Source organism: Oncorhynchus tshawytscha, linkage group LG14 (genome assembly GCF_018296145.1).
Source record: "Oncorhynchus tshawytscha isolate Ot180627B linkage group LG14, Otsh_v2.0, whole genome shotgun sequence".
Taxonomy (NCBI): Eukaryota; Metazoa; Chordata; class Actinopteri; order Salmoniformes; family Salmonidae; genus Oncorhynchus; species Oncorhynchus tshawytscha.
In genome coordinates, this window is record NC_056442.1 from 54,192,761 (window position 1) to 54,205,559 (window position 12,799).

At 43.2% G+C, this 12,799-nt stretch overlaps 1 protein-coding gene across 1 annotated transcript; it reads left to right on the forward strand.

Moving 5' to 3' along the window:
* The first annotated feature begins 1,780 nt into the window (after window positions 1-1,780).
* Window positions 1,781-11,228, forward strand: LOC112267317 (extracellular calcium-sensing receptor). Its single transcript, XM_042296577.1, has 10 exons — window positions 1,781-2,025; window positions 3,023-3,141; window positions 3,392-3,495; window positions 3,790-3,963; window positions 4,252-4,983; window positions 9,508-9,717; window positions 9,791-9,914; window positions 10,094-10,287; window positions 10,376-10,657; window positions 10,766-11,228. The coding sequence occupies exons 1-10, from the start codon at window positions 1,781-1,783 to the stop codon at window positions 11,186-11,188; spliced, it is 2,607 nt and encodes an 868-aa protein (XP_042152511.1). The 3' UTR covers window positions 11,189-11,228.
* The last annotated feature ends 1,571 nt before the right edge of the window (window positions 11,229-12,799 follow it).

Consider the following 12,799-nt stretch of genomic DNA (forward strand, 5'->3'; position numbering starts at 1 on the left):
AATACATAGACAGTACCATATAGTACAATACAGTACATAGACAGTACAATACAGTACATAGACAGTACAATACAATACATAGACAGTACCATATAGTACAATACAATACATAGACAGTACCATATAGTACAATACAATACATAGACAGTACCATATAGTACAATACAATACATAGACAGTACCATATAGTACAATACAATACATAGACAGTACCATATAGTACAATACAATACATAGACAGTACCATATAGTACAATACAGTACATAGACAGTACAATACAGTACATAGACAGTACAATACAATACATAGACAGTACAATAAGTACAATACAATACATAGACAGTACAATAAGTACAATACAGTACATAGACAGTACAATAAGTACAATACAATACATAGACAGTACAATAAGTACAATACAATACATAGACAGTACAATAAGTACAATACAGTACATAGACAGTACAATACAATACATAGACAGTACCATATAGTACAATACAATACATAGACAGTACCATATAGTACAATACAATACATAGACAGTACCATATAGTACAATACAGTACATAGACTTGCTTGCTCGGACTTCTCGCTTTCTACGATTTTAAACACTATCACATACTTTTTTGAGTTGAAATGCTTTTATTTTTTAAATAATTACTTTAATACAGATTGCAACAAAAAAAAAAAAGAAGAAAAAAACCATGTTGGTGTCTGGTTATTACATTTTTATTTCTTCAGTCAAATGTTTCCAAGAACAGAAACACAGTGGACTAGGTAGATGAGGCCTTTGGGCTGGATCAGGCTGCGTGATTTCATTCTTCTTTTCAGTGTTAAAACCATCGTTTTTCTTTGTTATGGTCCCTCAGAACATTCATGTGAGCATTTTCCTACCGATGGAATAAAATTCTGAAACTTTTTTACACGCCAATTGTGTCTGTTTGTCCTCTATTTTCTATCTTGATTGTGTATTCTCTTCTCTCTTAGTCTTTATATTCCACAATCTTTCTCTCCAGCGGTCTCTCTCACACTCTTTTAATTGTTTAACGAGGTTGCAACTACTGAGGTATACAAGTTCTCTTGCCATGGTATGTACACACAACACACTCACAAACACAGCCCCCCCTCCCTCTGTGTTATTGTATCTTGCTGTGTGTGGCTAATGGGTAGATAATAGGATGTCATTTCTTGTGAAATGAGCAGTAATTCAGATGAGAAATAGCACACCTGCGACCATCTAAATCCTCAAAAAACATATTGTTCAAAATAACAAGTCCCCCTGTCTCCCTTACTTATCTTTCTGTGTCAAGCTGTTGCCACTAACAGCAACACTCAGGAGGCCTGCGATTTAGGTTCTTAGTGTGTCATCTTGTTGACTCCATGTATTCTCTATGATCTCTGGTCATTATAAATAACCTCCCTTATCCTCCACTGGGCCAGATCAGGGAAGGCTGCTGTCAGACCCAATGCTGGGAGATAGAGACTTGTTGTTGACTGCCCAAACAGCTCAAGCTTGTCTTCACCTGACGGAGAACCACTTAGGCTGATCTGTGCTACATCTTAGCAGGGAGAAAGTCAGTTAACAGGCTGGATGTTTAGACACGGAGGATTTATGATCATAATCTTCACACTCTTGTAACTCATCTGTACGTTTGATCAATATCACTGTGCTGTAGCGTTTCATGTTTTTACCAGTATATAGAAACGGCATTGGGGGTGGTTTTGGTCTGGTCTGGTCAACTTCCTGCCTGCCTGTGTGTCCAGAGGAGCTTCCCCATGTCCCCCTGGTTCACCTGGCTGACACAGGCCATTCCCCTGCTACTGCCCTGGCTGGTCAGGGTTGGGGTAGGGATGGCTCAGGCAACTGTGTGTTCACGGCGGGACCATTCGGTCGGTCTGGATGACCTTGGTCTATCCCAGGAAGGTGATGTGGTGATCGGGGCTGTCTTCCCTATCCATAACCTCCCCCCTGCTCCAGACCTGAGCTTCAGCCAACACCCTAACCTGCAGTCCTGTGTCAAGTAAGTTCCTTTGGTTATTTCTGTTCTGTTTAATCGCACTTTGACCTTTTCTTGTGACTTTCTTTTCAAAGGATGTGAAATTCTATCTTTGTTTATTCTTTTGATGAGTCCTTTTTTATTTATTTTATTTTATAACAGCATTTCTTTTTAGCAGGGGTACTTTTCCTTCATTTGAAAACTTTTTTTTCTTTCGTGTAATGATTTGATCTGAATGTTGTTCTCTTCAGAAGGTGTTTTGTCCTTCCACTGCGTCCCGTTTCACGGTACTGAAATGGAAAATGTTCCTTTTGCTTTTGTTTTACACAGAATCGTGATCAATGAAATGTTCATCATTTTTTGCAATCAATTTCAAATCTGATGTTAACAAATTGTCTGCAAAAACAATTAACATTTAATAATGATCTTTGTTTTTTTGTCTAACTTATTTGCTTAAAGTGCCATTGTTTTCTCCTCAGATGTTTAGCACAGTTCTCTCTCTATCTGAGTACAATGAGAGAAGGCATATTTCTTGAAAATGCAAAACACTTAAATAATCTTGATGTTATAGTGTGGTATTTTTCCGTTGTCAACTTGATTCTCAGTTTAGACGGATAAGATTGATGTTCAACATTAAATCAGTTTTTTTAGTGCTGTTTATTAAGGTTGAATGTTGTTTCTCCTCATGATCAATCACATTAATCTGATTACAAGGTTACACCATGCTCATTTACACATGTTGAATTTTGCTCTGTCATCGCTCTCTCTCTCTCTCTCTCTCTCTCTCTCTCTCTCTCTCTCTCTCTCTCTCTCTCTCTCTCTCTCTCTCTCTCTCTCCCTCTCTCTCCCTCTCTCTCTCTCCCTCTCTCTCCCTCTATCTCTCTCGCCCTCTCTCTCTCCCTCTCTCTCACTCTCTCTCTCTCTCCCTCTCTCTCTCCCTCTCTCTCTCTCTCTTTCTCCCTGTCTTTCTATCTCTCACTCTATCTCTGTTTACCTTCTCATCTCACATCCCTGTTCTCAGTTTCCAGGAGGAACCGTTGAGATGGATGCATGCACTGGTGTTTGCAGTGGATGAGATTAACCGTAACCCCTTCCTGCTGCCGGGAGTCCGGCTGGGCTACCGTGTCCTGGACAGCTGTGGTCAGCACCCCTGGAGCTTGCGAGGGGCACTGGCCTTGGTGTCAGGGGGGAGCCTTAGATGTGAATCTACAGAGCTTTCTAACCTCAAATGTGATTTTAACCTAAAATTAATATCTATTGAAAAGTATTTGCCAAATAGCCATTAATATTGTGAAGATCCTACACTAAATGAATAGCAAATAGGTCATATATGTTATCATGTCGTTCTGATTATAGAATCATGTTAAAATGTTATGTGTATCCTGTCCAGCATGGCCATCAAGCGACTCCCACGTTCCTCTGGTCATTGGTGATGCATCGTCCACTCAGGCCATCGTCCTGGCCAGGACCCTGGGGCCCCTCTCTGTGCCTGTGGTCAGTCTCTCTCTCTCTCTCTCTACACAACCAGGAAATACTGTGGCTAGAAACATTACCATATTGCTTAATTCATCATATTTCAGAATGTCTAGTATTTACTGAGACATTTTAAGAGGGTAATTTAGTACTTCATTAAAATGTGATTGATGTTATTGTGATGATATGCCCTCAGTCTCTTTCTACAACCAGGAAATACATACCTAGAAAGATTGCCATTATGCTTTAATTAATTATAATTCAGCTGGTCTAGTATTCAGTGAGAAATGATTGATTTAATGGTATTGTCCTCAGATCAGTTACCAGGCCAGCTGTGGCTGTCTCAGTGACAGACAGGAGTTCCCTAACTTCTTCAGGACCATCCCCAGTGATGTCTACCAAGCCCTCACCATGGCCCGGCTCACCTGGCTCTTGGGATGGACCTGGGTCGGGGCTATCGCTGCAGACAATGACTACGGTCGTCAGGCCGTACAGGTTTATCTTTATCTTTTCATTTTGTTGTTGGTTGCTGCTCTTCTTTATTGAAGACACTTATCTGTTGATTTACGTATTATTATTTAGTTAATTATATGTTTCTCTATATTAACTTTGACTTTTGACTTTGACTTTATTAATTCTTGGTCAAATTGTAGAATTTACATACTAAAAAATTGCAAGGAAAATGATGGTATTTCTAATACTGCATCCTGCTGTATTTTATTTTGAACTTCGACATCAGTATTTTGATTATTTGTCACGCTCATATTTGATCCCCAGGTGTTTGAGGCGGCGGTTCGGGGGACGGGGGTGTGCCTGGCGTTCTTTGAGACCCTCAACCGGGCGAACCTGGTGAGGGATGTGGAGCGAGCAGCAGACACGGTCCAGGCCTCGACAGCGCGGGTCATCCTAGTCTTCCTCTGGTACACTGACATAGGGGCGTTACTCCTGGAGCTGGGGAGGAGAAACGTGACGGACAGGCAGTTCCTGGCCAGTGAGGCATGGAGCACCAGCGGACAACTGCTACGGAACCCCGCCCTCTTTAACGTCGCTCGGGGCGTCGTGGGTGTGGCTATCCGTAGTGCACCTATGCCTGGCTTTGAAGCCCACCTTCGAAGTCTCCACCCCTCTCGTCGCCCCAGAGACGTCCTGTTGAAGGAACTCTGGGAAACGGAGTTTGGGTGTAGCCCTGGAGTAGCACATGGACACGACACGTCTCTGCTCCCCTCTCCCCTTCCTCCAACCCCCTCGGAGTCACTACCACATCCCCCTCCTCCCACCTCCAGTACCTCCCGTTTACGCCTGGCCTCCTGCAGTGGGGCAGAGACTCTGGAGATGGTGCAGAGCCCTTTCACAGACACCTCTCAGCTGAGAATAACCTATAATGTGTATCTGGCTGTGTATGCTGCAGCCCACGCCCTCCACAGCCTGCTGTCCTGCCCCCAGAGAGACAGCCCTTCCTGGGGTAACAGCTTCACCTGCTCCCCTCCTTACAAGATCAGCCCAGCAGAGGTACACACACATCTATTGCATGTTCAGTAGAATTGCTTATGCAAATGATAATTAATATAATTAAATATTCATGTCCACTTAATAGTTGCTTTGGGGATATGTTTCGAGAATGGTTGGGGAGTAATGGATTAAATGTAATTTGATATACATGTCTGTTACCAGCTACATGTCTGTTACCAGCTACATGTCTGTTACCAGATACATGTCTGTTACCAGCTACATGTCTGTTACCAGATACATGTCTGTTACCAGCTACATATATTGTAATCAGATTACAGATACTTTTGATAAACTAGACAATCAAATCAAATCAATTACCTTGAAGATTACTTTTAAATTCCTAAATGATGTTGGCTGAAAAAAAGTCTTTGACACTTCTCTGGTTTCTCAATAACGTTCAATCCAGCATGGGAAAAAAAGTCGCAAGTTGAAATGAAGTCTACAGCGATACGGATATCACTTATTACTGATATTTACGTAGTGCATTGATGTGAATCACACTGCTGCTCTCTCATTTAGCTATTTGCGCCTTACGGATTGTGGTTGTTGTGGACGGCTGTTCACAAATCTAAATGTGTATTTGAACCCGATAATGATTGAATTCAAGAAGTTTAAGCTGCCTGATCAATCATTGTTTCTGAAACCAGTGGGACATCCTGTGAAAAATGCACTCTTGCAACAGCTACATCCAGCTACAATTCCTATGTCTAATGTAACATTGTATAAAGGATTGGAGACAGGCGCAGGAATTCGTAACAGGGGGTTTTAATACGCCATGCAAAAATACAACATGCCATGAAAAGGCACGGGGACGAAGCCCAAAACAGACACGTACACAAAAACAGGGATGTAACTTAAACTAAAGAGCTAAACCTCTAATAAATACACAGGACGAGACACGTAATAACATCACACAGGACGAGACCCGTAATAACATCACACAGGACGAGACCCGTAATAACATCACACAGGACGAGACACGTAATAACATCACACAGGACGAGACCCGTAATAACATCACACAGGACGAGACCCGTAATAACATCACACAGGACGAGACCCGTAATAACATCACACAGGACGAGACCCTTAATAACATCACACAGGACGAGACCCGTAATAACATCACACAGGACGAGACCCGTAATAACATCACACAGGGACGAGACCCGTAATAACATCACACAGGACGAGACCCATAATAACATCACACAGGACGAGACACGTAATAACATCACACGGGACGAGACACGTAATAACATCACACAGGACGAGACCCGTAATAACATCACACAGGACGAGACACATAATAACATCACACAGGACGAGACCCGTAATAACATCACACAGGATGAGACCCGTAATAACATCACACAGGACGAGACCCGTAATAACATCACACAGGACGAGACCCGTAATAACATCACACAGGACGAGACCCGTAATAACATCACACAGGACGAGACCCGTAATAACATCACACACGGGACCCATAATAACATCACACAGGACGAGACCCGTAATAACATCACACAGGACGAGACCCGTAATAACATCACACAGGACGAGACCCGTAATAACATCACACGGGACGAGACCCGTAATAACATCACACAGGACGAGACCCGTAATAACATCACACAGGACGAGACCCGTAATAACAACACACGGGACGAGACCCGTAATAACATCACACAGGACGAGACCCGTAATAACATCACACAGGACGAGACCCATAATAACATCACACAGGACGAGACCCGTAATAACATCACACAGGACGAGACCCGTAATAACATCACACGGGACGAGACCCGTAATAACATCACACGGGACGAGACCCGTAATAACAACACATGGGACGAGACACGTAATAACATCACACAGGACGAGACCCGTAATAACATCACACAGGACGAGACCCGTAATAACATCACACGGGACGAGACACGTAATAACATCACATTGGATGAGACCCGTAATGACATCACACAGGACGAGACCCGTAATAACAACACACGGGACGAGACACGTAATAACATCACATTGGATGAGACCCGTAATGACATCACACATAACAATACATTGGATGAGACCCGTAATGACATCACACATAACAATACATTGGATGAGACCCGTAATAACATCACACAGGATGAGACCCGTAATAACATCACACAGGATGAGACCCGTAATAACATCACACATAACAATACATTGGATGAGACCCGTAATGACATCACACATAACAATACATTGGATGAGACCCGTAATGACATCACACATAACAATACATTGGATGAGACCCGTAATGACATCACACATAACAATACATTGGATGAGACCCGTAATAACATCACACATAACAATACATTGGATGAGACCCGTAATAACATCACACATAACAATACATTGGATGAGACCCGTAATGACAAGGACACAATACACGCAGCACGAAAGCTGCAACAACCAAAGCTCAGGTACTCACGACACCATTGGACAAGGAAACAATAACTGAAAAGAAAATGGTGAACAGAGGGCACATATTTACAATTACTAATCAGGGGGGAATGGGAAAGTAAATGAGTCCAGTTCAGTGACGTCTAGAGGCCGGTGACGTAGACCTCCGGAACTGGTGCATGGCATGAGCAGCAGTACCGGGAGAATCCATGACACCTATTTGACGAAAGCTCAAACTCATACACTTTTGATAGACTTCAATCTGTAGTTCAGGGCTTCCCAACCCTGTTCCTGGAGATCTTACGGTCCTGTGGGTTTTCAGTCCAACCCTAATTTAACACACCTGATTCTACTAATTAGCTTCTCAACAAGACCTTAACTAGCTGAATCAGATATGCTAAATTAGGGTTGGACTGAAAACCCACAGGACAGTAGATCACCAGGTAGAGGGTTGGACTGAAAACCTACAGGACAGTAGATCTCCAGGAAGAGGGTTGGGCTGAAAACCTACAGGACAGTAGATCTCCAGGAAGAGGGTTGGACTGAAAACCTACAGGACAGTAGATCACCAGGTAGAGGGTTGGAGTGATAACCTACAGGACAGTAGATCTCCAGGAAGAGGGTTGGACTGAAAACCTACAGGACAGTAGATCTCCAGGAAGAGGGTTGGACTGAAAACCTACAGGACAGTAGATCTCCAGGAAGAGGGTTGGGCTGAAAACCTACAGGACAGTAGATCTCCAGGAAGAGGGTTGGGCTGAAAACCTACAGGACAGTAGATCTCCAGGAAGAGGGTTGGGCTGAAAACCTACAGGACAGTAGATCACCAGGAAGAGGGTTGGACTGAAAACCTGCAAGACAGTAGATCACCAGGAAGAGGGTTGGGCTGAAAACCTACAGGACAGTAGATCTCCAGGAAGAGGGTTGGGCTGAAAACCTACAGGACAGTAGATCTCCAGGAAGAGGGTTGGGCTGAAAACCTACAGGACAGTAGATCTCCAGGAAGAGGGTTGGGCTGAAAACCTACAGGACAGTAGATCTCCAGGAAGAGGGTTGGGCTGAAAACCTACAGGACAGTAGATCTCCAGGAAGAGGGTTGGGCTGAAAACCTACAGGACAGTAGATCTCCAGGAAGAGGGTTGGGCTGAAAACCTACAGGACAGTAGATCTCCAGGAAGAGGGTTGGACTGAAAACCTACAGGACAGTAGATCTCCAGGAAGAGGGTTGGGCAGCCCTTGCTACATCCATTTTTTGACATATACATCATTTATATACAGTACCAGTCAAAAGTTTGGGCACTCCTTCTCATTCAATGGTTTTTCTTTATTTTTACTATTTTCCAGATTGTAGAATGATATTGAAGACATCAACACTATGACATGACACATATGGAATCATGAAGTAACCAAAAAAGGGTTTAACATATCAAAATATATTTTAGATGTTTGATTCTTCAAAGTAGCCACCCTTTGCCTTGATGACAGCTTTCCACACTCTTGACATTCTCTCAACCAGCTTCACCTGGAATGCTTTTCCAACAGTCTTGACGGAGTTCCCATATAAGCTAAGGACCCGTTGGCTGCTTTTCCTTAACTCTGTGGTCAAACTCATCCAAAACCATCTCAATTGGGTTGAGGTTGGGTGATTGTGGAGGCCAGGCCATCTGTTGCAGCACTCCATCACTCTCCTTGGTCAAATAGCCCTTACACAGCCTGGATGTGTGTTGGGTCATTGTCCTGCTGAAAAACAAATGATAGTCCCACTAAGCGCAAACCAGATGGGATGGCGTATCGCTGCAGAATGCTGGTTAAGTGTGTCTTGAACTGTAAATACATCACAGACAGTCACCAGCAAAGCACCAATACCTCTTAAGGGGAAAGTAAATCAGATTACATTACTGAGTTTGGGTAATCCACAAGTTACATTACTGATTACAATTTTTGGACATGTAACTAGTAACTGTAACAGATTACATTTAGAAAGTAACCTACCCTACCCTGGTTTTTAGTTATTACATCATATTAACAGTGTAATGGTAATGTTTGTGTCTCCTCTCCTCCAAGCTGTTGCAGCACCTGAACCAGGTTAACTTCACCACTCCACTTGGGGAGCCGTTTTACTTCCAGGGCGCGGATGTCCCTGCTGTCTACGACCTTGTGAACTGGCAGGCCACGCCACAGGGGTTGCTCAAACTTGTCACGATTGGCCGAGTAGAAGGGTCCAATATCCTCATCGACCAATCAGCCATCCAGTGGAACGCAGGATCTAATATGGTAAGAAAGACCATTTTTAAAACATGAACTGAAAGGTTTTGTTCAATTGAAATTCATTTCATGGCATGTACAGGTGCCTGTGTCAGTGTGCAGTGACAGCTGTTCCCCAGGCACCCGTGTAGCCAGGAAGAAAGGGGAGCCTGTCTGCTGCTTCGACTGCATCTCCTGTGCTGAGGGAGAGGTCAGCAACACCACAGGTCAGTGAACTGTGATGTTGGGGTAGAATATAATTTTAAACAATGAAAGGGCGTTCTTAATTAGCCGTTATTGACCTGATCTCTCTCGAATAAAATATTCTACTTTAATTAAGACTTAATTAGACTGAATAAGTAATTTATGCTTTTCAATTATCATTGTAACGTGTTCAATCTCCCAGGCTCTCTACAATGTGACCGCTGTCCTCTGGAGTTCTGGTCCAACGGCAATCGGACGGCCTGCATCCCTCGTCAGCTCGAGTTCCTCTCCTTCAACGACACCATGGGCGTCACTCTGACCACTGTTGCCGTGTGCGGCGCTGTGGCAACGGCGGCTGTGTTTATGCTCTTTGTGTACCACCGCCACACTCCTCTGGTAAGAGCTTTGATACAGTGCTACATCGGGATAAAATGGAGAACTCTTCTATGGTATCATGTATGTCTAACCATTCTTCTCAATCCAGGTGCGGGCCAACAACTCAGAGCTGAGTTTCCTGCTTCTCCTGTCACTCAAGCTCTGCTTCCTGTGTTCGTTGGTGTTCATTGGGCGTCCCTCGGTGTGGGCGTGTCAGATCCGCCAGGCGGCGTTTGGGGTCATCTTTGTGCTCTGTCTCTCCTGCCTCCTTGTCAAGACCATCGTGGTTCTGGCTGCGTTCCGCTCAGCCAGGCCCGGTGCTGGGCAGCTGATGAGGTGGTTTGGACCTGTGCAGCAGAGAGGGAGTGTCTTCCTCTTTACCAGTGTTCAGGTGAGAGCTTTAATATTGAAATAACTTCAAGTCACCTAATTGAATGAATCAGTATTTTACTGTATAAGATGAGTAAAGATGAGTTTGTAATTGTGTTTGTAAACGCAGGTGATCATCTGCGCCGTGTGGTTGTCGATATGTCCTCCCCTGCCTTACCGTGACCTAGGCCTCAAGGGGTCTAAGGTCATTCTGGAATGTGAGATGGGCTCTGTGGCCGGCTTCTCTCTGGTGCTGGGCTACATCGGCTTGCTGGCCTCTCTCTGTCTCCTCTTAGCCTTCCTGGCCAGGAAACTCCCTGACAACTTCAACGAGGCCAAGTTTATCACCTTCAGCATGCTGATCTTCTGTGCTGTATGGATCTCCTTCGTCCCTGCCTACATCAGCTCTCCTGGGAAGTACGCAGATGCGGTGGAGATATTCGCCATCTTAGCATCCAGCTTTGGGCTGCTGTTCTGTCTGTTTGCTCCAAAGTGTTTCATCATCCTCCTGAGACCAGAGAGAAACACCAAGAAACACATGATGGACAAATAGAAACCACCAAGAAACACATGATGTCCAATTAGAAACCACCAAGAAACACATGATGTCCAATTAGAAACCACCAAGAAACACATGATGTCCAATTAGAAACCACCAAGAAACACATGATGTCCAATTAGAAACCACCAAGAAACACATGATGTCCAATTAGAAACCACCAAGAAACACATGATGTCCAATTAGAAACCACCAAGAAACACATGATGTCCAATTAGAAACCACCAAGAAACACATGATGTCCAATTAGAAACCACCAAGAAACACATGATGTCCAATTAGAAACCACCAAGAAACACATGATGTCCAATTAGAAACCACCAAGAAACACATGATGTCCAATTAGAAACCACCAAGAAACACATGATGTCCAATTAGAAACCACCAAGAAACACATGATGTCCAATTAGAAACCACCAAGAAACACATGATGTCCAATTAGAAACCACCAAGAAACACATGATGTCCAATTAGAAACCACCAAGAAACACATGATGTCCAATTAGAAACCACCAAGAAACACATGACGTCCAATTAGAAACCACCAAGAAACACATGATGTCCAATTAGAAACCACCAAGAAACACATGATGTCCAATTAGAAACCACCAAGAAACACATGATGTCCAATTAGAAACCACCAAGAAACACATGATGTCCAATTAGAAACCACCAAGAAACACATGACGTCCAATTAGAAACCACCAAGAAACACATGATGTCCAATTAGAAACCACCAAGAAACACATGATGTCCAATTAGAAACCACCAAGAAACACAGTATATAATTAAACAATCAGGACCGAGAGGGTGTGGTATATGGCCAATATTCCACGATTAAGGGCTGTTCTTAGGCACAACACAACATGGAGTACTAGGACACAACCATTAGCCTTTGTATATTTGCCATATGCCACAAACCCCCGAGGTGCCTTATTGCTATTATAATTACCAATGTAATTAGAGCAGTAAAAATACATTTTTGTCATACCCGTGGTATACGGTCTGATATACCACAGCTTTCGGCCAATCAGCATTCAGGGCTCGAACCAACCAGTTTATAATAGAGTATAGTCTTCAATGTGTTTAGTTAATCACATGTATGGTTAAACAGAACAAATAAAGACATTGTATAAAACCCACTAGCACAAACTTTTCAGACCTAAACAAGTTGATGGACACAAACTTTTCAGACCTAAACAAGTTGATGGACACAAACTTTTCAGACCTAAACAAGTTGATGGACACAAACTTTTCAGACCTAAACAAGTTGATGGACACAAACTTTTCAGACCTAAACAAGTTGATGGACACAAACTTTTCAGACAATACCTAAACAAGTTGATGGACACAAACTTTTCAGACCTAAACAAGTTGATGGACACAAACTTTTCAGACCTAAACAAGTTGATGGACACAAACTTTTCAGACCTAAACAAGTTGATGGACACAAACTTTTCAGACCTAAACAAGTTGATGGACACAAACTTTTCAGACCTAAACAAGTTGATGGACACAAACTTTTCAGACCTAAACAAGTTGATGGACACAAACTTTTCAGACCATCATCAATAGACTTGAATGAATTCCATTTCTCACCTGAAA